The sequence below is a fragment of the Ammodytes marinus genome, assembly GCF_949987685.1.
Source record: "Ammodytes marinus genome assembly, chromosome: 21".
NCBI classification, from domain to species: Eukaryota; Metazoa; Chordata; class Actinopteri; order Uranoscopiformes; family Ammodytidae; genus Ammodytes; species Ammodytes marinus.
In genome coordinates this window covers 20,343,014-20,369,106 of record NC_137225.1, presented here as the reverse complement: position 1 = coordinate 20,369,106, position 26,093 = coordinate 20,343,014, and the positions used below count along the sequence as shown (strand labels likewise).

The 26,093-nt window shown below is 40.8% G+C and overlaps 3 protein-coding genes across 7 annotated transcripts in view; 1 reads left to right on the top strand and 2 right to left on the bottom strand.

The window, feature by feature from the left end:
• Positions 1 to 430: 430 nt before the first annotated feature.
• On the bottom strand, positions 431 to 5,538 carry LOC307267757 (protein adenylyltransferase SelO-like). Its single transcript, XM_080050146.1, has 20 exons — positions 5,414 to 5,538; positions 4,757 to 5,020; positions 4,550 to 4,668; positions 4,335 to 4,463; positions 3,964 to 4,028; positions 3,807 to 3,863; positions 3,570 to 3,668; positions 3,149 to 3,216; positions 2,960 to 3,047; positions 2,777 to 2,846; positions 2,427 to 2,499; positions 2,255 to 2,338; positions 2,036 to 2,165; positions 1,658 to 1,702; positions 1,478 to 1,559; positions 1,286 to 1,378; positions 1,025 to 1,101; positions 837 to 877; positions 668 to 747; positions 431 to 568 (listed from the first exon to the last, which is right to left on the bottom strand). Exons 2-20 carry the CDS (start codon positions 4,974 to 4,976, stop codon positions 446 to 448), a joined length of 1,743 nt encoding a protein of 580 aa, XP_079906272.1. The 5' UTR covers positions 4,977 to 5,020; positions 5,414 to 5,538; the 3' UTR covers positions 431 to 445.
• Positions 5,539 to 5,683: 145 nt separating this feature from the next.
• On the top strand, positions 5,684 to 10,552 carry pdss1 (prenyl (decaprenyl) diphosphate synthase, subunit 1). The gene is made up of 11 exons (XM_080050152.1): positions 5,684 to 5,970; positions 6,640 to 6,695; positions 6,906 to 7,038; positions 7,223 to 7,353; positions 7,533 to 7,674; positions 7,777 to 7,888; positions 8,332 to 8,441; positions 8,545 to 8,625; positions 8,816 to 8,929; positions 9,078 to 9,158; positions 9,650 to 10,552. The coding sequence occupies exons 1-11, from the start codon at positions 5,815 to 5,817 to the stop codon at positions 9,788 to 9,790; spliced, it is 1,257 nt and encodes a 418-aa protein (XP_079906278.1). The 5' UTR covers positions 5,684 to 5,814; the 3' UTR covers positions 9,791 to 10,552.
• Positions 10,553 to 10,639: 87 nt separating this feature from the next.
• The window catches only part of abi1a (abl-interactor 1a), a 43,884-nt gene continuing 28,430 nt past the window's right edge, over positions 10,640 to 26,093 (bottom strand). Inside the window, exons 4-11 of one of the 5 annotated variants that reach the window (XM_080050147.1) lie at positions 24,483 to 24,586; positions 23,644 to 23,796; positions 19,235 to 19,329; positions 18,070 to 18,207; positions 16,167 to 16,436; positions 14,247 to 14,333; positions 12,932 to 13,120; positions 10,640 to 12,386 (exon numbers count right to left, since the gene is read on the bottom strand). In XM_080050147.1, the coding sequence (XP_079906273.1) occupies positions 12,211 to 12,386; positions 12,932 to 13,120; positions 14,247 to 14,333; positions 16,167 to 16,436; positions 18,070 to 18,207; positions 19,235 to 19,329; positions 23,644 to 23,796; positions 24,483 to 24,586 (1,212 nt within the window). In that variant the 3' untranslated portion in view covers positions 10,640 to 12,210. The remainder of the gene's footprint in view (positions 12,387 to 12,931; positions 13,121 to 14,246; positions 14,334 to 16,166; positions 16,437 to 18,069; positions 18,208 to 19,234; positions 19,330 to 23,643; positions 23,797 to 24,482; positions 24,587 to 26,093) is intronic. The other 4 variants (XM_080050148.1, XM_080050149.1, XM_080050150.1 and 1 more) reach the window with 4 other exon arrangements.

The window sequence follows — 26,093 nt, the reverse complement described above, 5'->3', positions numbered from 1 at the left end:
TTTGACAATAACACACGGTATACTGTATGTCTCTCTAAAAGCAACAATCTCACTCATTGGCAGACGTCTCATAATCAATATAATTGATTGGATAAATTGTAAAATCCACAGATATGAAAATACCGGTAAGTGCATTTTGTAACAGTCATTTGTGTATACTGTGTTTGAATTAGGTGAAAATATCGTTTTTGTAGAACCTAGAGCTATAAAAATCCTGTAGAGCAGTCAAAATTAAAAATTATGAGCAAAATACTATTACCTGTAGTTAAGAACTACACTGTTTCCACAAATCATGGGTCAAATCAGTAGAAGGGGACACTATAGAGCCATGACCTTGACATGTATGACCAGCACAGAGAGCATTTACCAAAATAAACTTCAAAAGCTAGGACAGGTTTTCATTTTTTCTTTATTTTAATATTTTCCTATATTCAAAGGTGTTTGCTCAAGAGGAACAGCTGACCATTAACCTCTCAGCCCACAGTGGAGGTCTTGCTGCATAGCCCGCCTCCTCTGCAGTCTCTTGTGTAACAAAAGGAGAAGATAGGATGTGGTGCAGCAGCTCCACCTAGTGGAGGAAGATTAAATTACACCAGGTTAAACAGTGAAGTGCTGTTGGGTGTTTCGATTCATTGTTCAAATTTGAGTTAAAAACTAAAACACTCACTTCAGAAAAATCATTCCTCTCAGCTTTCCTTATGGCCGACTCTGCCATCCAGTTCCTCAGCACATATCTAGGATTCACATCTGTAATAAGAAGATCTACCATTTGAAACATCATCACATTAGATATTGCATGGTCAAATCAGCACAAATATGTAGATCTAGTGACTTACTTTTCATCCTGTGTTGGCGATCCGAATCTCCATTTTCTTGTCTAAACGGGCAGAAAAAAAGAAGTCCAAATATTGCTTAGGTAAAGACCAAAAACAATCAAGACCTACATTATGATACAAATGGAAATGTCAGAGTATAGAAAGTGGTTTCAGAAAAACAACGTCTGGTGTTACATCTTCATGCTTACCTTCTGAGCCGGAGCAGGTACATGCTGAGCCAATCAGAGAAGAGCTTGTGGGATGACAAGTCTTCAAGGGCCCACATCTTATAAAAAATAAAAATAACAAACAAAAAAAATCAAGAAAGGATGCCTTATAACCTCAATTAAACTTTGCATTATTTTTTGCAGTTGCATTTTACAAGTTGTTCACCAGCAATTATAAAAGATGTCACCAACTTCAAAATTAAATTTAAAAACAGTGATAACATATTTCAGCCTTAGCTCCACCTGTGTGAAGTTCCTGCTGTGAAGCTGCTCGGCTGAAACTTCACTGAGCTGTCTGAAGGTCATTGTGAAGTCTGGCTGTGTGTCCTCCATCATCTGGGGGAATAAAAAGATTGGATTGATTTAGTAGACTGAAATGAAATGTGTAAAAAATGCTTATCACAGAGAGCATTAGACCTATTGTCATTGACTTGCCTTAAGCAGGAAGCCAATGAGGTAGCCATCATCCTCCTCTTCACCCACAAGCCCCAGTTTAGCTTTAAATAGCTGATGAATCCTGAAATACACACATCAATCAGGCTACAACACAACACAGTATTTCTATCTCTGCTTGGATAAAGCATTAATAAGACGAAGTATAAAAACCTTTCTCACCTCAGCTGGTAGATTTCAACGTATCCTTTTAAAATAATCTTCGCCCTGAAAAGAAAATCAAAGATGTCGGTCAAAAATGATGCTAATCAAAAAATATACATCTAAAATGTCAAGGGGTAAAGAGGAGAAGAAAACAGAAAAAAATATATTGTATGTGTGCGACATTTTCACAAGGAAATTATATATTTTTTTATTTTTCAGGTATTTGCCAAAGTGAGATGTAGAACATAATTTTAAGACACTTGTACACTGTAACTGTGTTTTGAAAAGTGCTTTACAAATAAAAGTTTTTTTTCTTTTTTTGGCAAACAGAGGTCAATAAAAGTCACATATAACTCAAATCCCCCTTAATATAAACAGTTATCATGATATTCTTACTCTTTCCGCTGTTCTTCAGAGAGCACAGGACTGAGAGCCATCAAGAGCTTCTCCAGGTTGAACAGTCCGACGTCGGCCTGAGCTCCGACGCTGTATCTGCCCTCATCGTCAGACGTGTTGGGCACAAAATCTGCAACGTTACAGCTTCGTTTTAAAGATTTGACAAGAGCAGGGCATCAGTTATTTCAATGTAACACGGACATGCTTCATCATACACACTGGGGTTATAGGACTCCATGAAGCCAAACGGTCCGTAGTCGATGGTGATGGACAGGAGGCTGAAGTTGTCCGTGTTGCACACACCTGTCACAGTAAAACACAGTAAATATCAGCAGATGGTAGATTGGTACAAACTGTATGATTAAATATTCAGGCAGGACGTAGCTCTCACCATGTGCAAACCCAACAGACATCCACTTGGCAATCAGGTGTGCTGTTTCATTAACAACTGTGGAATAAAACACCTGGAAAAATGAAAATACAAAAAAAACACATATGAAAAAATAAATAAATAATATTCAGAAGTAACTCCAGGATTATGTTATTGAAAAGTATTAACTTTAACAGCTACATTACATGTGGATTCAATATTTAACTATAAGTCTAACACCATAGCCATAAGGCACTAACACCATAGCCTCATTATTTTGCTCATTATTTACTATATTTAAGTTTAAACCTTCAATGACTATAACTGTGCCATATTACTATTGACAAACATGTTATGTATTTGTAACTTACCAAATATTTATCTGGGTCATCTGAATTGATCGAAGGAAAATGTTCATCAATCACAAAGTTCAACAGCTTTCTAGAATCAACAGAGCATAAGCATTATGTTACTATCTGCAGTATATTATGTTAAATATAAGGCCGCAGAATGAGAAAACTATTGAAAATCACTGGCATTATGAACAGACTCACCTTAGGAGATCTATCTCGCCGCTATGAGCCAACATTTCTAAAGATCCGATCCGAAACCACGACTTGGCTAACCGGAGAACAACAGCTCCTGGTAATAAAGCATATATATAAAAGGATCGCCTAAAACATAAAGTGTAGCTGATGAGTGAAATTATAAGTTGTGAAGTATTTTTTCATGAATCTCTGCACCTCTTTCTGTCTTCACTTTGCCATTGTAGAATGGATCCCTCAACACCGGCTCGTCACTTACAATTAGACTGAAACAAAGCAGAGTGTTATCAGATCAATAACACATTTATGGATTATGCCCTTTTGCAGGTGTCCAACATGAATACTGGCCTTCTGCAGAGTTCTTAAACATCTAATTGGAAGTAGAAAAAAACTAGTGTACCAATTTTCAAGTCCAATTTTGTCTAATACATTGTATTTTAATATATTGTTTTTGTCTCTAAAGCCCTTTCAAGATTTGTGGTTTACTTTGTGTAAGACAATACTGTAAGCTAGGAAGTAAATGGTTCAGCTAATAATTATATTGCTGTGTTATTATCAATATACATTACAAAACAAACAAAAAATATATTCAGATCTTTTCATGCATCATCCCTCTCACCTTGCCGCCCTGCTGGTTGGAACACCCAGGGAATGCATGGCTTCACTGCAGAGGAACTCCCTGACAGAAGAGCGGATCACAGCTCGACCATCTCCAGACCTGCATTACACATGTTCAAATGCATATTGAAATCTCAGTTTGAAAATAGTTCCCCCTGCTGCCAATTCCATTTCAACTAACATGCAATGTTGCAAAATGAGTCAAAGTTAAACAAGGAATAAAAAATAATATGGATACCTTGAGTAAGGTGTTTTCCCCGAGCCTTTAAGCTGCAGCTCCCATACTTCTCCTTTCCTGTGTTACATTATGTAAGGAAATTACTTTAACTGGCTATGCACTTTAACATTACAGTCATTTGAATATAACAGAACATTAATAAAAAAAATATTCTTACTTGTTGGTGTACTGACCAAGCAAATGTGCTCGACCGTCCCCCAGCTGACCGGCCCAGTAACCAAACTGATGGAGATGGAAATATTCACCAGTAAATAAAGGTCGCCAACTGTGTGTATGGTTTTTTTTCTCAGGTATTATTGACTAGTCTTGGCTCCTCCAGTTGATGACATATCCATTGAGGTTATAGAATACAGGTATTTTGTTTATTGTCAATAAAAAACTTTTTTTAATTAGTTGCTTCGAAACCGTCAAATCTCACTACTGTCTGTAATGAGTTTAAAATCTATTGGTTGTTTTTCAGATGTATATATATTTAAGGCTATGTTTGAGACACTTAATCTAACACGAATCATTTGGAACAGACGCTACCTGATGACCTCCATATCTGTGAGCGAGAGGTACAGATCCCCTCAGCAGTCTGCCACCACTGGCATAGAACAAGAACTCATCGCTCTGTGTTAAAGACACGTCCACATCTAAGATCCCTTCAATGACATCCTGTTGAGAGAACATGGACATATAAATGGATTCTTGGGTTGATAAATAAACATTATATTTGATTTAAATAATGATTACAACACTACCTTTGAAACTGCTGCCAGTCTTAGCGGGCCTTTCAGAGGGGTTGGAGTGGATTGGGAGAATATGCAGTTCTTCACAGCGCGAACAAAGTTGCCATCAACCTCATCTATTGGGAATGCTTCTGTAGAGAGATATGTAGATTATTACTTTAATTGTATTAACCTCTACCCAAAAATACTGACCTGTAATAATGCAAGAGTCTGTTTTACCTATGAGCTTCTTGCAGGACACTCTGAACTGGTCCAGGTCTTGTATGAGGTTTGAGTGGTTCACGTTCCACCTGGATTTGACAGCGTCTGTGGCAGTGTTGTCATGACTGTGGCAGTGACTGTCAGCACTTTGACAGAACTCCAGGAGATATACAGGTGAGACGATGGCTGATGCTAACACTAGAGCAAGAGCTAACACTGTGTGGATAGCATGGCACATTTCCAAAGACACAGTAGTGGCCTGCTATGGAAGCAATGATGTAGCTGTAAAATATAATTAAGAAAAGTGCACTATGACTTCCAGTTGGACCTCATCATGAAGCAAACTACAGTAAAAAAGTGCGGGAGTGAATACGTTTTAGAATTATTGTAAGAATAAGTAGCATGGAAATAAAAGTATAAATGGCTTTTGAACAGAAATACTCAAGACCAACAAGCTACATGTTGTACTCGGATACATTTGTAATAGTAACCTACTGTTATTAGACACGCCAAACAAATCATTGTGAACAAATGCTTGACTCCGTGGATATAAAAATGTAGGAATGTTTTATAATTCAAAATATCCAATAATTCAGTAGGCCTAGCTGTTTTACAGACACCATTTAGCTACAGTTAGCATACATATACCAATTATTTAGCAAACATTTGAATTACCTTCACTTTCTTTCAACTTTTGTCAGTTATTTGGGTAATACATCAACAGATATGAGTAAACCCATCGTAAAGTTAGGCTGTTAACTTGACTGTGGACAAATGTAGGTAAACACAAGTCAAAATATCCAACAATATAGTGTTAGCTGTTAGTAGACACAATTTAGCAGCTACTAGCATGGCCCCAAAATTGTATTTTCTGCTCAGACTACCGTAGTCTCTTTCGTTGTATTCCCGATAAATAAAATAATAATGTTGAATGAATTTACTGATGTTGCTCTTCACTTATTGCATATCTGTGGCTACTTCCTTGTTATGGAACGTCACCAGCTGACGCACGGTTACGTTGTTCCGTTTCCGCTAGCGCTCATATAACCTGTCCGTGCACGCTGCTGCTGGGGAACATGGCGGGCCCGTGGTGGAGCGGGTGTAGGAGATTGACTAAAACTTGTACTAGCACCAGTTTATTCGAGTCCTTGTGGCATGTGAACGGCAGGCCTGTGTCGCTCTCTGCGTGCTCTCTGGGGCCGACATCATGGAGCTCCCGACCCAGCAACGAGGTGAGGTTTAGCGGCTATTGAGCAGGAGGAAACCCGGTAGGGAGGACTGTCAAAACCGCAGGAAGGTCATACTATGCTGCTGAGCTGTCAGACAGCGCCCAATGAATAGGGCTTTATACTGCATTGTCTGTGACATTTCCTGGCAATGGAACAGTCATGCCTATTGCAAAAATTATTTTGTGTTTTACAAGAATTTCTTTGAACGAGTTGTGACTTGTTGCTGTGGGTGTTGGCTTGTTTCAGTGGAGCTGTTATAAAGGTCAAGACCTTTTATATAAACAGCACATATACATTAAGCAGTGTCCTTCACTCGGATAGCCGACCAACTCAATCCAACCCATGACTTGTCAATTCCCAATTATTTTTAGTTTTTCATTCATTGGTCATTGCCTCCATGTGTTACAGATTTTCATGGGGCCATTACTGCAGGATTATTTACACATTTGAGTAGAGAGTTGTGTAACTGCATCTTAATCCGCGTTGTTGCCTGTAAGCAGATACATCTAAATGAGTACTATAATCTCTGAATGCGTAATACATTTGATTATCTAACACAATGTCATTTAAAGACATATCCACCTTGCCAGGAATGCTGATGTTTGTTTGACTAGGCTACAAATAGTTACATTTTCTAAAATAATTTGGTATCATGTCCTTTTTTATTTTCAGCGGCGGCCATCGGCGTTACCAGCTCAGATAAACAGGAACACTTTAAACTTTACCAGGTGAGTTGTCTTAATCAAAGGGTGTACACTGTATGTACTACATTTGTGTGTACTATTCCATGGTCGCCTTACACCACCAGACCCTTATTATCCCTCTATGATTCAAGCAGTATATGGTTATGATTTGCATTACCACATGACATTGCTGTAGTCATTTAATTTCTCTATGGACCCTATCTCACCATTGCTGTTTGTTGTTCCTCTCCCTAGACACAAGTCACGGTTGCTGAATCCCACACTACAGCCCCACTGCTGCAGGAGTGTACACAGTGATGCCAAGCTGAAGGACCCCTTCACACTGGCCCAGAAAGATTTGAAAAGTTTATACGATGACATCAGAAAGGTACATTTCTAATACAGGCAGTGCACTTTGCTATGCATATCTACAGTTGAAAATGAAAGTGAGTGAGCTGTCTATATAACATTTTGGTTAGAAATGGCCAGAAGACATTTTACTATCTTGAACGCAGGCTGATGTTATGATTTGAATAAAACAAAAATATGACTTTGATTTCTCCCCTTCTCAGGAGCTGTTTGTTTCCAAAGAAGAGCTGAAGTCTTTATGTGACTACTACTTCGATGGCAAAGGCAAATCCATCCGACCAATGATAGTCGTCCTGATGGCCCGGGCACTAAACATTCACAGCAACAGAGATGGGTAAGAATGGAACACTCTACTCCAGACATACTGTACATATTTATCCTCTTTTATCCACTGCAACTACTAACCCACAGTGACCTTTGATACAGTTGTAAGATTGAATATGCACCACACCCTGTATAAACTCTTGAGCTTTTATATGAAGCAATCTGTCGTCTGTGTTTGTCCTGTTGTAGGGATTTGCTTCCGGGGCAGAGGACCATAGCTATGATCTCAGAGATGATCCACACTGCCAGCCTGGTGCACGATGATGTAATAGACGGATCCGATAAACGACGGGGGAAGACCACCATCAATGAGATGTGGGGTGAGAGGAAGGTGAGGGAAATTGCCTCAGTGATTCCTCACAACACATTTTCGTCCGGTAAAAATTCATTTTCACAAAATATAAATATAATTTATTTTTGTTCTCTCTTCCAGGCTATCCTGGCCGGAGATTTCATCCTCTCAGCTGCCTCCATGGCCTTGGCTCGTATTGGTAACATCACAGTGGTGAAAGTGTTGTCCCAGGTGATAGAGGACCTTGTCAGAGGTACAGTGATCATATTTTTTTATTTAGCCACGTTATTCAAGTTTCAGCTATAGCTGGATAAGGCAATTCTCACACTGGAAGCTGTCACTTGTATAACAGGCTGTTTTAAAACATCTTAACTTCCAGTGGTGGAATGTAAAATTTACTTGAGCACTCTACTTAAGTATACATTCAATGTACTTGTACTTTACTTGATTATATGGCAACTTTATACTTTTACTTTTTAGCTAACAACTCCAAAAATGGGGGACATTAAATGTGAATTTTTGTGATTAAACTCAAGGATGCCGTATGTCTTTATGGTTTAAAAACAGTTGTTTTCTGGACTTACGACAACATACGACTATCTTTCAGAATATGATGCATTGCTTTAGATTAAACTAGTCAACAGATCATAAAGGAGTTAAATGAGCTCAACCTTAAACTGTCGATTGTGCCTCTAGGTGAATTCATGCAGCTGGGTTCCAAAGAGAACGAGAACGAGAGATTCAAGCACTACCTCGAGAAAACCTTCAAGAAGACGGCCAGTCTTATTGCAAACAGTTGTAAAGCAGTATGTACGTTCTAGCTTCTCACGAATACCACAGTGTAAGAGAGAAGCCTCGGTTTCTACACGCAGTGTTTTTTGTTGACTCCTCTCCTGTGGTTCATTCAAGGTTTCCATCCTGGTCAACTCTGATCCTGAAGTCCATGAAATAGCCTTCCAGTATGGGAAGAATGTTGGCATCGCATTTCAGGTCATTTTCTGAACTTTTTGAATCTGTTAAAGCATGTCAGCAATCTTTGGTTTATCTGAAAAGTAAGATCCCAAAGCTCCACTAAAAATTATGAGAGAGGATGTCTCACTACATTTGTCCTTCATCCAACTTTATCAACTTTTTAATCTAAATTAAGTGATCTAAAATGATGATTTTTTTTTCTGTGTAGCTCGTGGATGACGTCTTGGACTTCACATCAGGAGCCAGTCAGCTGGGGAAGCCCACGGCCGCAGATCTCAAACTGGGCTTGGCCACTGGGCCGGTGCTGTTTGCTTGTCAACAGGTGAGACTTAAACATCTGCATTTTTGTAGGTTGTGTGTACACGTTTATTCATAGAAATCAAACTTAATGAACCGTTAGCAGAACACACATTCACATAGCTATTTGCTTTTGCTGCCAGTCTTCAACTCCAATTTCTTTGTCGTTTCAGTTTCCTGATCTCCACGCAATGATCATGAGACGCTTCAGCTCCAAAGGAGACGTAGATCAAGCCTGGCAGTACGTCCTTCAGGTATGACCCATAATGCATTTGTTAACAAAATTAAGATTTGAAGGTTGCTGACATAATTGTATGGCCTTGAAACATCTTAAATGCTCACACGTTTATAACAAAAAATTAAGTCATTTGGAATGGTCTGCTTCCTGTATGAGATGTTGTTACTAGATTGCTAAACAGATGAACATTAAAAAAAATCGGTTTAAGACATATTGAGTAAACGATATGACCAAAGCCTTTCTTGGTGATGGAAAAGGGGGCTTTTAATTTGCAGAGTTCTCTTTTTGAGGGTTTTTGGTGCCAATGCTGATATGCATTTTGCACGATAAATGGCACATAAGTGCTCTCTACACAAACGGCTGAGTCACAAAATGCTCTAAAAATGCAACTAGGGTTACGGCAATTCATTCAGATTAAGTACAATATAAAATTAAATAACTAAGCCTTCCCTGGATTGACAAGACTTAAACAATGTGACAACCCCTTTCTTCTCCATTTGATTTTAGAGTGACGGCGTGCAGCAGACCAACTACCTGGCCCAGCGTTACTGTGAGGAAGCCATCAGGCAGATCAGTCGACTGAGGCCGTCGGCGGAGAGGGACGCGCTCATCAGGCTCACAGAGATGGTGCTCACCAGAGACAAGTGAAGAACGGTTAGAGGGCTTCACTCCAGGCAGCTACCTGTGGGGACATCAACAGAGAACTGGAACAACAGCTGTGAGAGAAGCGATGGGACTTTGGTTCAGGAGGAGACCTGGTGCTGGTTTTTCGTGCCAACTCTGAAAATGGTGGCAGAACACTTAATCAAAATCAAGGGAACAAAACGGCACGAAGGGATCTTTTTGAACTGATATATGTTGTTTTGTGGCTTTCTCAAATCACTCCCCGAAAAAATATAAAAAGACGAGTTGCTAAATTATGTTTAAATACACATGGGTTTTAGTGCAAATCCTTTGATTCAGTTTCCTAAATGGTATCAACCATTAAATTATGATTTGGAAAATATATATATATTAATATAAACTGATATCAATGGATGGCACTGAGAATCCCAATCACCTCTTCACTGCTTACAGTACTGTAACTGCAACAATGTCCCGTTCCTCAAACTGGCCAGCTGTGTCCGACAGTTTGTTACATGCTGGTGCTGAATCTGCATTGCAAAATCTGTGCAATTTCCACAAACACAAATGGAAGTGAGACTGTGTCATTGGTGTGGTTGTTTGGATCCACGTTACTGTCTTTCGAGATCCGTCCTCACACAACTCACACAGGCCAAACAGAGTCATGCGTCTCTTTGACTCGGGGAGAAATGTTGCAACAATACTTCCCTGTAACAACCAAAGCCTTAACATCTACAATACAATGACTGTGTGCTCAATAAACCTCCCATGTTTTGTTTTTTTTAATTACTGTGCCATTTTCTTCTTTTTAAATTCCCTCAGATTGACCACACATGCATCTTGTACATAGAATTGTTTATTATAAAAGACTGTACATTAATTTTTCAATCAACATATTATATGTACAAATGAAGGGCAGACATCATGGACAGATTCTCAATTATTCTACCCGTTACAAATTGAGCCGGATTTTTTCTTTTCTTTTCTTATAGTGGAAAATACTAAAGCAAACGGGCAGAAAATCAAGGCATAAGCTGCAGCATCATGTAATGGTTGGCAATGACCAAATGCATTTGGAAGTTATAAAAAAAGAAAAAGGAAAACAAATTAGAACATGTTAGATGGGCCGACAGAAACAATACAATGTTATTCATTTGAGATTTTAACCTGAGTGAAACCTAATATTGATTGGCTGATATTTAGAGTTGAAATATGTACACCACCTACATGGTCCTTGAACCCAGAGCAGGCTGTTGTTGCTTGGTGAAGACTGAGGAGGTATTAAAGTTGTTTATTGGTCTACATTACTGAATTGTCACATGGCAGTGTCAGGCACAACTAGTCCCAATTCATCACTATTGTACACCATCCCGCCATCTTATCAGAGTCCATTATTGCCAATGTTTACCAATGTATCCTACAGGTTTTATGTGGATTAGTACAAAGTTAATAACAGTGATGTGACATAATCTTAAAATAAGCCGATATAGGAATGTGATCTTGCTAAAAAAAAAATAGTCAACTCAATTTCATTCTTGTGATGGAAATCAGCATTAAGAAGGTGAGACTGTGGGAAAGCCTGATATTCACTTCAGAGTCTTAACAAAAAAGTTCAGTGATTTCAACCGTGTAATAAAAATGTAAAAAAAAAAGGGGTGAATACATTTAACATAATGGAAGCATAATGGCAATAGAGTTTAAGATTATCTTTCTTAAAATGTTGCATGCTTGAACACCAAGACTTGGTTTTTACCAGAGGAAGTTGTTTGTCTTTGAAATACCATATTATAGAGTATTGAAAAATTACTGAACAGGCCAAATAGTTCATTTTACCAATGAGCCTTATCAGAGGAGGCGGGCACCACTAATGAAAACTATCATAATTGACATTCACTGAATTCACATTACATAAACCCAAAATGGCTGCAGCTCACATTATATACAACCAACAGTACAAACACTTCAACTGAAGGTGCTTTTACTTGACATTAATATTGTAATATTTGTTCCATCAAACCTAATGCTCTTGTTCGCGAAGGATACAGCTCCAAAAATCAAAACGTTTTTTATGTCCAGGCAAGATGATGTCGTACATCCTTCAGCTGTGTGATCATCGTCTTTGAGTTCAACCGGCGTGAGCGCGTGCAGTCCAATTCTTTAGAAACTTTGATTTTTTTTGTTTTGTTTTTTTAATACATATTCCATAAATGTCCCCCAACCCGCCCATATAACACCAAAATAAACTAAATAGATATTACTTTTTCATTTTTATTTGCAATCAGTAAGGGAAAGAACATTCTGTCATATCAAAAGAAGAGAGGGATCAGATCATACAGTTATGTCTATGCGTCTCGGGGGTCAAGATGCCAGCGGTCAGTCGTTTTCAGAGTGGATTATGATGATATGACTGAATAAATAGACTGTACTGTTGCTGCGCGGCCCCTTCAGTCGGCGTAGTGCATGATGGACTCCACGTAGTTGCCGGGGAACAGTCCGGTGGTGCCGTTGGCGACGCCCTCGAACCAGCCGTCGTCGTTTTTCTTGATGACGTAGATGATCGCCCCTTCATTGAAGCTCAACTCATCTTCTTTGTCTTTGCCGTAGTCGTAGATGGCCACCACTAAAGACAGGAATATGTTTGTTAAAGTCTATGTAAACCTTGGTCTAAAATAGTAAAAAAAATCAATATATGATCAAGTCGGGTGCCTGGATAAGCTTTTTACAAAATTCTTATTGAAAATACATTATATTGTGAATGAATATTGTAGAACTTGGTTAAAAAAAATGCTTTATTTTTTTACAGGGCTGTGTAGGCGTGGCCGTATCAAACAGTCTCCGTGTTAGCAGTTATTGTTTTTATAAAACGTTTGGCCAAAAAAACTGCCGTGATTGGTTCAAAATACTTATTGTGTCATAAGAACCAGAGCACGGCTGCCTGCCTCATCTAAACCAAATTTCTGTTTTAAAGTCTACCAAACTTAAATGACAATATCTTTAATTTCGATTGATAAATATGCATAACTCTATTTAGACGCTTACTATCATGCAACTAACTCCAAATTACATAGTGAGAAGGATTTTTATGGATTCGGTTTTTACAGGGGCTAGATTAGTAATGAGTATACAGTTATAGACTTCCAGAAATGGGTTGAGTTTTGAGCCAACCTTTCTCCATGTAGATCTTGGGTGCCCACTGTGGGTCTCCGTCAGCGTAGGGGTCGCTGTACTGCACGATGGCTGCGTCCTCTTCCTCCTGGTAGTCCACCGGTGGAGGCGGCGGAGGGGGGGGAGAGTCATCGAACATGGGGATCTCATCCGGAGGGGGAGGGGGAGGTGGAGTGGGAGTATCTGCAACTGTTGGAACAGACGTGGAAAGTTAGATTATTTAGGAGATTTTCCATATTAGGTTGAGAAGGCCAAGAGATCATTCGTCAATGGGAGTCTGGTACAGGAGAGGGCGGCGGCCGAGTCATGCAGTATTAATGATGAGACATGCAGAAGAGTGTGTGTGTGTGTGTGTGTGTGTGTGTGTGTGTGTGTGTGTGTGTGTGTGTGTGTGTGTGTGTGTGTGTGTGTGTGAGTGTGAGTGAGAGAGGTTGCCGGATATTCAATTCATCCGGCAGGCTGCATCACTGTTAGGACAACTTCTTGATCACTTGAACAATAATGTGATACATTTGTATATTGAAAACGTCTTTAGTGGCTTGTGTTCTTCTTGTTGTGGCTGTGAAAATCCATTCAGACATGCACACGATTTATAAATTCCTTCAATGATCTTCCGATTATAACCAGCCAGGTCATGCATACATAGTAAGTTACAGGTTTGTATGACAGCATCAACATTGGGGAAACGAAACTATAAAACATGTATGTAGATACATACAATGTACATTATAATTGCCTTACACTTTGTGGGTTTAAATGTCAACAATAGGACACTTAAGTTGCTTTTTTTTCATGAAATAAAGTATGCTTCCCGTACTATGATTCTTTTTGATATTATTACAGGTTTAAGACCAGTAGGGGACAGCAGAGAGCCCCAACTTCTCCAGTCATGTTTTGCAGAGACCTTTGGCACTTTCCCCCCCTTAAACATTACTATTCACCTCAGCTCACCTCTGCAGTGCTACAGAAAACATGCTGCACATGAATACTAAGCTTCCCGGCTTGACACTCCACAATCTCATTTGCTTATTCACTGGAATTGGATCTTGCCCAAGATATAGCAACACAACTGTTTCATAGCCGAAGAAACAAATCTGTCCCCAAACAGCTAGATAAAGCTTCTTAAAAAGTTACATAAACGGTAGGGTTCTTGGAAGGTTCATTGTTGCAAAGAGGTTGGTAATCATTGTTCTCAACAGACATGGGTGGGGGTGAGGAGAGGATGAACGAGCACAAGGCATGCTGGGTATTCTGGAAAGGAGGAACGGTTGGCACGCATAGGGAGGAAAGTAATGTCTTTAGCCTCTTCACTTACTGCTCTCCTGCATCCTGGCCACAAAGCCAGTCAGAGGTATCTGTGGAGTCAGCTGGGGCATGGGGGGAGGAGGAGGGGCCATAGACACTGAACGCCAGCAGAGGAAAAAACAAGAAAGGAAAGAAGAGGAAGAGAGAGAGAGAGCCCATCAGTCACCAAGAAGGTAGAGACGATAGTTAAAGGTGGAGTCAGCAATTCTGGAGAATGCTTGTCGTCAAAATCACTTTTTTGTCAAAATCGTTGAATAGCTCCTCACGATTCCGCTTCCTGTCCGTACTGCGAGCACTGAAGAAGGATCCAGTGTTAATACACAGCTTAGGCTCTGTAAACGTGTATGTTAATAGCAGAACCTTTTGTTTACATGCTAGTAAAGTAACAGATCGTGAGGAGATATTTACAGATTTTGACAAAAAAAAATGATTGTCTCCAGAATCACTGACTCCACCTTTAACAGTGCAACCCAAACCCAAGCAAACACCCACACACTGACAGACAAGACACAAACACACTGCGACAACTGTGAGCTTTTACACATCTATCAGAACAGAACAGAGTGCTGTGAATCAGTGACAGATTAAAGTCAAATGAATTAACCCGTTGGCTAAGAGAGACTATAGATTTCACAGATTGATTTTAAACGCTTTAAACTAGAAGATTACCAATGATTGAAACGATAATCAACAGATTCATTAATCCAGCTGTCCGTCAGCTACTAGGTGTTGACACAGATCAGACACAAATGTTCTAAAGGCTGAAATGTCCAGTCTGATGAGATTTGCCATGGTAGCTGCCTGGGGATCACTGAGGCCGGAGGATAAAAGCACGGATTATGTCTGATTTCTGTCGATTTCACAGTTCTGACTCATGGTTTTGTATAAAGTGAGGGCTGCTAGTGGCCACAGGGAGGCACTGTTTGACTCGAGTGTCCCTTAAACTCAACCCCACTGCCTTCAGACCTGTTGTAGTCATGTACAGAGTGCTTTGAATTCTTATTTTGTAATTTTCAGACCTTCCTACTGATCATTTGGTCAATCTCAGGATGGGGACACTTATCGACTGTGGCAAAAACACATTAAGCCCAGTGCTGCAGTAATTGCACATCCAGGCTGATGATTGTCTCATGGAGATGAGGCATCAAAACACCATTTACACCAGGCATTAGTCTGTCTCCATGGATATCCTATCCGGGCGTAAATACATGCAGAACACATTGTGACCGGCCACATCTGGAGGCGGTCTGGCTCGCATTGTCATCTGATCTCAGCCAGGTGCAAATTTTGCTTCTTCGTGCCATCTAAAGCTGCAAGTATTGGCACTAGCTAGGAAAGCCTTCCCTTTGAAAACGTTAACATTCTTGGCTCTGCTTTTCTCCACCATCTTGGCCATGTTGCTGCTACAAGCGAAAGGGCCCTTGATCGGATGTGATCGTCCAGACAATGTTTTCACATATTGAACATATGTTAATACCAGGTGTACATGGGGAACACATTTTAGACAGGATCAAAACCTACATGATTTACAGAGAAATACATTTTACAGATTAACTTCTGACCATGCTTTAACATATGGCTAAAAACTATGACTATACATTGTTAGCAGACATCGGTTGTCTGCATTGTGTCTGCGGTAGAAATGAAGGATGAGACATTCTGCATGAATACTGAATAAAAAAACGCCAGTTGAAGAAAAACTAACCTGCATTTTCAGGCTGAATAAGAAAAGTCAATAAGTTTGACAAGAATGCAGCTCGGCCTTCAGAAAGCTGTGACTCACTTGCAAGTATGAAACATTGGTCTTTCTTGCTACAAAATGTTAGCTAGCTTTTAGTTTGTGACTGCATGATGTGAAACAATGTGAAGTGTTGTGCCCTTAGTGGCAGTTCAGGATCTATGAATCAGACTGGAGACAGAAGGGCCTTACTTGAGTTCTGGCCGTAGCCCGGAGTGCCTCCGTTAATATGAGGCTGTTGCTGTTGTAGTTGTTGCTGCTGTAGAAGTTGCTGTTGCTGCTGTAGTTGCTGCTGCTGCTGCAAGGAGAACTGGGAAGTGACCGAGGGCGCCCGGCGGTAGGTGCCCGTGGCCGAAACCATAGAGACAGAGGAGTTGGAGGGGTTGTGCCGCGAAATCTGCCGCGAGATGGTTCCAAACTGGGACATTGGAGCGGGGCCCAGACCAGGCCCAGGGGCCACCACTAGAAGAAAGCACCCAAAGATAGGCAAGGAAGAGAGGGGAAGGATAGGCAGGACCACAGAGGGAATAGGGGGGGGGGGGGGGGTTACATAGAGGAGACGGAAAGGGGAAGAGGAGGAAGAAAAAAAGAACCCAAATATGAATCATCAAGATCGTAAAGGAGAATTTTTAAATACTGATCAGAGCCCAACACACCACATGAAAAGACAATCAATAACCAATTAGAGTAGGCAGATGAGCTGGGGAGGCCCCGCAGATTGTTAAATGATATACTGTTTGTCATACAGGTATTTCACAAGAGGTTAAAAGAAACATGATGAGTACAAAAAAAGTAATCAGAATAAATCTTGCACCTATAGGGTGTTTCTAGAAATGTAGCAAAGGAAAGATTTGGCGAGGAAGCACCAGAGAGCAGCAACAGAACAGACTGATCCTTCAGGTTTCAAAAGGAACTGGCAGCGAGAACAACTTCACACACTTTTCAAAGACGATGATTATAAAAGGTCTACTTCACCATTCACAAAGGTTCGTGATTCGGTTAACAAGTGTATCATTACGCCGGCTGTCTAAGAAAAATCGAATGATTCTTTCCGACAAAAGCATTATTACATTCAATACGCTCAACCATATGAACATAGTAGCTGCTGCTGTGTGTGTGTGCGTGCGTGCGTGTGTGCGTGCGTGCGTGCGTGCGTGCGTGTGTGTGTGTGTGTGTGAGAAAGACAAAGATAAAGAGGAGGGAGAAGGGTCAAAGAGAGTATTTCCTGTTGGCATTTCTGGATAACACACTGTCTCTCCAGAGAGGCCGTGCTCTCAGATAGAGATGGGTGGAACCAGAGGAAGTAAAGATTCAGAGCAAACAAACATCTCCATATTGTCTCCAGCAGATGTAATGATAGCCAAGAGTGTGTGTGTGGATGTTTTGAGGAAAATATGTGCATGTTTCAAGAAGCCATCTTGTTTTGGAGATTACAGCAGTGGATCAGATGCATCAGCCAATGTACAAATGCACTTACACACAGTAGTTGATAGCAATCAAACAGGATGTTTTTCAGCCATTTAGAGCTAACATAGTCAATTCACAAATATGAATACAAGTTACACCACCCTTCTGGTAAAAAAAAAAGTGAATTAAATAACTCCAATGAACACTGCTGCAAAAGAAGTCTCATCGTCCGTAAGGTGAATATATATTTTATATTTTTTTATGTAAAGTCTGCCCACATTCTGCCATTCCTTCGGCTTCAAGGGCATTAATGTCATTCTTAAATTCAGGTAGTTAAAGCTACCGTCTATGTTAAGGTCAAATGTGCATTAAATCAGCAATTTTAGAGAGTATGCAGACAATTAACTTGAGCCAGGCCTTGGGTTGCCTAACATGAGACTTCTTTATTAGCCAATTATAGCAGATTTTTGCAGAATAAGGAAGTACCACCACCACCAGTGAGGATTCAGAGAAATGTCATTGAATTGAATAGTAAAACAGTGTGAATAAACGGTGAGACGCCCCATCAACATGCACACCACCCTGATTTGTTCATCTCTCCACCAAGAGAAAATCCCAAATGTGCTGATTATCCACCGTCCGGGCACCAGAGGCGATTGAAGCAGCTCCAGGGATCGGTGAGTCTCACCTATGTGTGTCCCACCTGAGGGGGGCAGCGGTGGAGGTGGTGGGGGGCCGAGCCCGGCCATGGGAGGAGGAGGAGGAGGAGGAGAAGGAGGGGGTGGGGGAGGAGGAGGGGCCCCCGGGGGAGCGAACATGGGCGGGACTGAAAGGAGTGTTTACATTAGTAACCGTTAACAGCGTCAGCCCTCCTGCAACTCCAGCTGTTACATAACATCACATCACGTTATAGCTCCGGAACCCTGTGGGCCCAGAGGAGCACTTTGACTTTGCACAGTGCCGCACACACACACTTAAGACACAATTCTTTGTGGTATGAATTGAGTGTTTCCATGGCGACCAGCTTCCAGGGGAGAGCTGTGGTTACTTCAGTGCTGCTAGCCTGATCCTCACATCCTCGTGAGGTATATATATAAAAAAAGAAAAGATCTAAAAGGTTTCTTGTTGAGCTGAAATCAGTGGCTGAAGTTGGTACTATCTTTGTAGTAACTAAGGATTGTGCATGGTGTAATGCAGTGCTATGTGTAGCTTGTGCACTGTGTCATGTGGGGCCTCTCTGTTCCACTATAAAGCATCAGGCCGAACGCAGCTTGGCCTATTTACACAGTGGGATAGAGAATCAGCTGTGCTTAGGACACAATGGGCCTCCATAATCCCTGTCTGGTAAACATAGGCTTTATGTAGCGTAGATTCACTATCTGCAAATACAGTAGCATGTTACATTTACACCTTGTTAAGTGATTCCTACTATTGATAAAAATATGTCAAGTTATATTCAAAGAGATAAACTTGTTTCCCTAATGCTAGTTGCTCTAAATTTCTATATTGTGTACAGCTATTCACTTTGGACTTAAGGTATGCAGCATATAGCCGTAGTGGTTACAGTAGTGTTTTGTTGTAGTTATGTGTCTACTGTGCAAAGAGCATGGCATGTATTCTTATCATCACCTGTCAATGTTTGAAGAGTGTAATCTCATGTCACACAAGTCAAACAGACCAGACTTTATATGAAAGAGTTTTGAGTGCAAAAACAGATTTTTGTTGTAATATAAATAGCAGATATTTGGTATTTTTCTTATAAGGATACACATTCCTTTTAACCAGTATTTGGAGGAACAGCAAACTGAATATGCTGACTGGCCTGTGGGTAACTGTCACTGCATTAATCTCACCTGAGTTTGGGATGGAGGGTGTAGGCACGGCGATGGGAATGCCAATACCACTGCTGCCGCTGTTCTCCCGACTGCTGCTTCCCCCACTGCTTCCACTGAGAGAGAGAGACAGGAGAGAGAGAGAGAGAGAGAGAGAGAGAGAGAGAGAGAGAGAGAAAGAGAGAGAGAGAGAAAGAAAGAAGACATTGTTTTTATTCAGGCCGACCTGACAGAATACACAACAGGTAATATTGCAGATAAAGGACTCTGCTGTTTATGTCCTATTTAAAAGGAAGACGCAATATTAACCTTCAATTTTATTTTTAAATTCACTTTTCTAATGTGTATTCATTGCTTGACGTATTTTAATCTTGATGTATTTCGTGACACTGTGAAGCACTTTGAGTGGCCTGAATTGTGTCTGAATTACTCAAGCATCCGACTGTACATATTTTCCACATCTCCTCTCATTCTGATTATTTTCTGTCGATCGGTTTGTTAACGCTGAGCTGAAGAGTGACACACCCATTATTAGACTTGAGTCCCTCCATTGAAGAGTCAGAGTAACACAGTAAACTAGAATATAGTCAAGGAGGGTTATAACAGATTTTTCTACTGTACTTTTTCTTAAGCAAACCTCCTAAATTATCTTGCTTCAGAATCTCTTGATTGCCCCGGGACACTTCTAAATAATTCACGGTGATTATCACACGCTCTGTGTATTTAATCTAATATTATGTTTTTGCTTTCATCTGGCAGCTGATGGCAATTGGGGGTGAATCAAAGGTTACATTTAAAACATAATATGAGCCTTTGCCAAACAAAGCATAATGTTTTAACGGAGACATAACAACATGGCAGCTTCATGAGAACAGTGTTCACACATGGATTTGAGGTGCAATTTACTGTACCAAACTGTAGCCAACTGTTTTATATGTTCCAAACGACATATTTCATAATTTATTTCATCTGAAATTCATATGAGGTGTGACTTTATACTAAATTTCTATTCCTTTTTCCACGTTTCACATGACAAATTCCCATCTGCATTTTTGATGTTTCAATATTTTAAATTGAATGTTCAGCTTCTGAATGAAATCATGTATCAAGCAAAAATAAATCCCTAACATTTTCCAGTTTTCTTAGTGTAATATCAAAGTGAATTGCATATCTGCCAATATGCCCATATGAAAAGGCTGCAATAAACTAGAGGGATTCAGTTTATTCACGTCAGACACATCCAGGTAACTTACATAACAAACAATAAAATAATAATAATAAGCTTGGCCATCACATCCATCAGTCTAATACCTCTAATATAGTGAACATTGCCCAGCCCTAGCCTTTTGAGGATAAAGGACCTGTGCATGTAGTATGTATGTCAGCACTATAGCCTTTATAAGCGCTGTTTCGGCCTGTGTTTGACCCCGGGGCTCGTACATCAATAGCCTGACTGACTAAATCCCCCCCTCCCTGCTCTCACTTTCTCTCTCTGGGGTCTGGCCTTGATCCTCATATCAGCTTCAGCCCCTCCCACCCTCCACCTCTCCTCTTTCTGCCTCTTTCATCCCTGCTTTTCCTACTGATCCTTCTGCCTATCTCTCACCCCTCACCAATAACCATCCCTTCGACCTCTTCCTCTCATCTCTCCATTGCCTGTAAAGTGATTCCCCATTCGTCTTCCTCACCCCCACATCTCTCCTTCCACCCCTGTGTGTGAACCCCAGAACGCTCACACACCTCCCCCCATATATATCTATCTAACCCCCTCTTCCCCCCTCCACTCTGATCCATGTCAGTCGTGCCCTGGGGTGGGTTGCCCCTCTGAAGTGGTGTGTGTTGGTGGCAGTGGGACTGTAGTGTCTATGGGGGATAAAGGCTAAACAATACCGTGCCATGCGTCTTTTGAAGAGAACGCAGTACTTCACCCCCACATCCGCATGTTGTGGTGGATTTATTTATTCTAATCCCAACAGTAATTTACACGCTCCTTCGCTAACCCAGTTATCTCTCACCAAAGCCTCTGCCCTCCCCATCCTTTCTTATTGTTTATAAAATGCTCACTGTTAAATAAATAACAGCAGCTCTGTCTCTCCAGTTTTTTTTTTTTTAAAGATATTTTTTGGGCATTTTTATGCTTTATTGATAGTGCAGAGAGACAGAGGTGAAATGGGGCAGAGAGGGGAGTGATATGCAGAGAACGACCGCGGGCGGGAATCGAACCCGGGTCTGCTGCTGGGCCCGGCCCGGGAGGGGGACGCCTTACCGACTGAGCTAAAGGCGCCCCCCTGTCTCTCCAGTTTTACCCAAATCAAACTCGACTTGCTAAATATTTTGAGGTTATTTTCGATTTACTTATACAGTGATCTTTATTTTTCTGGTTGAAACGTGCAAAACTATCAATATAATCCAATATTTATAGAATATATATTTACCTCTGACGTTCTGCTGCTATGCTGCCTAATTTAAAACATTTCAGTAGAGCTATTCTACCTTCACAGATTCATAGGCAACTTAAATGCACCCTGTTCCGTTTGGAAGCAGGAATCCTGGGGCCAAATGACCAGGACTAACACATATGTTCCTAAAACAATGATACCTGTATATGACATTGTAATCTTGTCCCATGGGAAGATATTAGGTTATAACAGGGAACAAACAGCAGATGCCTACATATTGGATTTAGACCTCAATTGAGGATAGCGGAGATGGATGAGCTGAATAAGCACAGGCCGACTTCAAGCTTCTGTGTAATCGAATAGCGATGCCACAGCGATATTAGCAGGGTGTGTGCAGCCGGACTCTGAGGGAGACAGCAGTTTGTTAAAGGGACATGAGGGCTGCTTCGGAGTCAGCGATTCTGGAGAATGCTTGTTGTCAAAATCACTTTTTGTCAAAATCCTCGAATATCTCCTCACCATACCTGCTAGTACTGTGTGTGCGCTGAGAAAAACATCCAGTGTTAACACACGGCCTAGGCTCTGTAAACAGGTATGTAAATTAAGGGTATGTAAACAAAGGGGGCCCACCGTACCTAGCATCATTCCCGTTTACAGAGCCGAGGCTGTGTATGAACAATGGATTATTTTGATCGCACACACAGTACAGCCAGGTAGCAGATTGTGAGGAGATACTCACTGGTGTTGATAAAAAATATTCTCTTGAATTACCGACTCCACCTTTAATTAAGCATGTGAAGGAGATAATTGCAAAAAAAAAAAGTTTGGTTGGAATTGATAAAGCAGCAGCAGAACTGTGGAACTTGTGAGTGACTGCTTTGTGGAAACGTGCTCGAGCAAAGAAAGAGAAATTTGGCGAAGGGTAAGGAGGTAAAAGTTGTGTATTATTTATGAGCATCACCGTCAGCACAACAGGCTTTCCAGCTAATGAGGCGACTTCGCTCACTCGTAACTCAAATTTGATGAAAGCGTCGCCGGCTTTCTCAGCACCGAGGCTTCTGGGTAACAATCCTTGAAAGCTGCAGTTGACTTAAGAGTTCTTTTTTTAAACAGCTTTATATCAGAGAGGCTTTTACAGTTATTAATATCAGAGAGATTCAGGTCGCCGTAAGAAAACCCGTCAAGCCTTGTCAGATAAATGCTAGAGCTACGGCAGCAGGAGAGGAGGGAGAGAGGTGTGAAAAGTGTTTTAAGCTGCTGAACTAAACGAACGGATTAGAAATACCTGACATCATAGAGGGGAACGGGTTCTTTTGGAGAGATGCTTTTCTCTCATTAGTGAGACATGGGTGTACACAGTTAGTCACTAGAACACTAATTCCACTCATACTTATCCAAAATAATGTGTGTGCGTGTGTGTATGCATTTTCCTGTTTTGCTGTCCATTAAAAGTTGTGCAAAGTTGATTAAAATGTTGAAACATCAGACTTTTTATCCATAAAGTTTGTGGTGAAAGATTATATCTCAAACTTAATTGTATCATCAGGGGGCAACAGTTTGATATTATTACAGACTCCGTATTATCTGTGTCGTGATATTGTTACTCCCTTGGCTGTAGAATGTAAAGCCATTCTGTTATTGTCTATTAATAGTATATCAATGTACTTCTTGGAAGTATACTGTTTGTTGTAATTCTACTACCACGTCTACTTGACACTTGCTGCACCCACTGCCGGTCTGTTTTGGAAAAGCAATACACCCTAGATTTTTCTACTTTACTGACTTTTTGGGCGAGTTGTTGGTTATATAAATACACCAGATTTGATTTTAGCCCATGACGGAACCATTCAAATGTTCATTTGTCTGAAGTTGCAGTTTCCAAAACCCAAAGCTATTTAATTCACAACAAAATAAATCTCACATTTGAAAAGCTGGAACCAGTGAATGTTTAGCATTTGTGTCTGATAAATGACTTAAAAGGTCATCGACTACTTAAGTAGTGGATTATTAACGTCCTTTTTTCTTATGTACCTGTGTGTGCGTTGCCTCTGGTTGAGTGAGGCGGTGCGCCCGGGGCTGTGCTGCTGGCTGTGCTGGCTGCCTATTCGGGCGGGGCTGGTCATGTAGTCGTTGGGCACCGTGGGCGGCTTCACCGGCTCCAGGGTCTTGTAGGGTGTGTTGCGTCTGCAGCGGGAAAGGGTAAAAAATGTATAAATAACTGAAAGGAAAATGATGGTGATTTTAGAAAGGGAGTGATCATGATTCAGTGCAAATCCTAGTATCAAAACTATGACGCAGTGTTCACTAGAGCGTTGTAAATCCTGTCAGTTTACCCAGCTGGACGCTACAGGCTGTATGTGAGTACATCAACAGTTTACCCTTGGACATAATATCTGATTAGTGTCGCAGACTGCTGCTGTGCATCAGGCGCCGACAGGGTTCGTCAGGGTGTGGGCGCTGTCTCTCACTGACAGATACAAGTATTTTCTTTCCAACATGTCTTTTCTGTGGCTTCAATAACATCACATGTGTCATTTTGGGTGTGTATATGAGCCAAAACCAAAAAACCACGGCCATCACAACCCCAGTTAAGTTAAAAAAATAATGTTCCAAAGCATCTTGTAAGCTCCGTGGTTAGTGTTCATTTACAGTGATTTTTCGTGTTAGTCTTAAGAATAAGAACACATGTATATATTTAGAAAAGTACAAATGCCCAAAAAAGCATTAATACATACAATGAAGTAAAAATAAATAAAAAATAAGCATGGCAAGCGCTGTAGCTGCATGCTTTATTTCCCCCGCATTTCATTCACTGGTTGATAATCAGATGTCTAATCCTTCTTTCACGGTGACTGAAATGTAAATCTCACCCGAGCGTGCCACGCCCTGACATGGGAGGGCTGGGTGGCTTCTGCGTCGGCGGATTGGTCCTCGATATCGTTCCTCCTCTAATTGCCTGATTGTTTCCATGTTGCTGTGTTTGGAAGAGGGAAAAAAAATAGTTATTTCAACAGACCAATCGTGGATGATTGCTACTTGTGTGTGACACAAATCCTATGTTATAGGCTTCCCAGATGAACACTCATCAACAACACACGTGTGTACAGTATTTCAGATGGTAATAGTTGGAATGTTACGTAATGCCATTCCAGTTTGTATTTAGGTCAGATGGTGTTTGCAGCTGATTGCAGGTTAGAAACCTTGTTGTTTCAACAAAATGCCTTGCAAAACACTCGTATCTAAATAAAGAATAGATAAATAAAGCTTTGACTTTGGCAACATCTGGAGGTGCAGTATTGCAAAAACTCCACACTATTGTTTGTTTTGTCTGGGGAGCGTATAAGGATCATACTGGGGAACTACGGAACATTTATGGACAACTACACAACATGTAAAGTAGAAGACAACATTGGTAAACTGACAAGGAGGGGGTAACAGAGCCTGTAATCTGGGCTGAGGGGACTACAGTACAAGCCGGTTAATGGGTATAACGAGGGAAATGACAACAATTACCACATGTCTAGGGGTTTGCTGTGAAAGGGAGTTGGAGGGATCTATCAATAATACATTAAGGTAAAATGGGTCATGTGACAAACCAGACTTACCTTGGCTTTTAACCACTTATGTGAGCGAAGGAAGAAAAAAAACACAGAAGAGAGAGAGAGAGAGAGAGACAGAGAGAGAGAAAAAGGGCATGTCAAAACGGCCGTGTCTAAACAGATCAGTGGAAGTCAAAGTACAGGCGAAGCGAGCAGGAGAAAAATGACTTCATATTTACACTAGGTAAACATTTAACAAGACCTTGGTAGATCAGCCGTTAGGAGACATAGGAGCAGAGGGAAACACTGTGGCTCCTGACTGTTGCTCTCTACAGTGCCACACCCAGTGCCACAGTCTGACTGGAAGGAAATCACAGGGATCTGGTGGCACTGCTATTGTGCCCAAGTGAAACAAAAGGTTATAGTGTTTGACACAGTAAAGAATTGACCTTTTTGCACATGTAAAAGCTCTCTCACAAATATATAGTTTAAGTCCACCGAGCACATGTTTGTTTATTTGATTCATATTTGGTACATATACTCAAATAATTGCACATGATTATCACATTACTGGAGGCAGTTACAAAAATAATGATGTTGTAGTAGATTGGGCTGATGTTTAAGAGAAAAAAAATATAGCAGAACATAGAGTTGTGGGCTTGATCTTCAGTTTGACATCTGCAGAGTCAAGTGGCTCATCTATAATGCAGCTTTCCCCAGTGGCCTTGTGCAGAAAGCAATGTAGCATCACAAGTTCCACAAGAGAAATAGCAAATTCTCGGCAGAGGTCAGTCCAAAAGTGATCTCTGCCTCTTTAAAAAAAAACAAGAAAACACCTTCAGTTGACGGGATGTGAATGGTACATTTCACATTCAAATTTCACCCTCCCCGTGTTATCAGAGCAAGACCAGATTCAATTTACAATCTGGGTCATGCTAGACA

Coding starts and splice junctions, on each gene's coding strand:
- LOC307267757 (XM_080050146.1), bottom strand. CDS start 4,976: ATGTGCCATGCTATCCACACAGTGTTAGCTCTTGCTCTAGTGTTAGCA. Junction 4,464..4,549: donor GACTGGCAGCAGTTTCAAAG/GTAGTGTTGTAA, acceptor TTCTCTCAACAG/GATGTCATTGAAGGGATCTT. Junction 2,339..2,426: donor GTCTGTTGGGTTTGCACATG/GTGAGAGCTACG, acceptor TTACTGTGACAG/GTGTGTGCAACACGGACAAC.
- pdss1 (XM_080050152.1), top strand. CDS start 5,815: ATGGCGGGCCCGTGGTGGAGCGGGTGTAGGAGATTGACTAAAACTTGT. Junction 7,889..8,331: donor GATAGAGGACCTTGTCAGAG/GTACAGTGATCA, acceptor TTGTGCCTCTAG/GTGAATTCATGCAGCTGGGT. Junction 8,626..8,815: donor ATGTTGGCATCGCATTTCAG/GTCATTTTCTGA, acceptor TTTTCTGTGTAG/CTCGTGGATGACGTCTTGGA.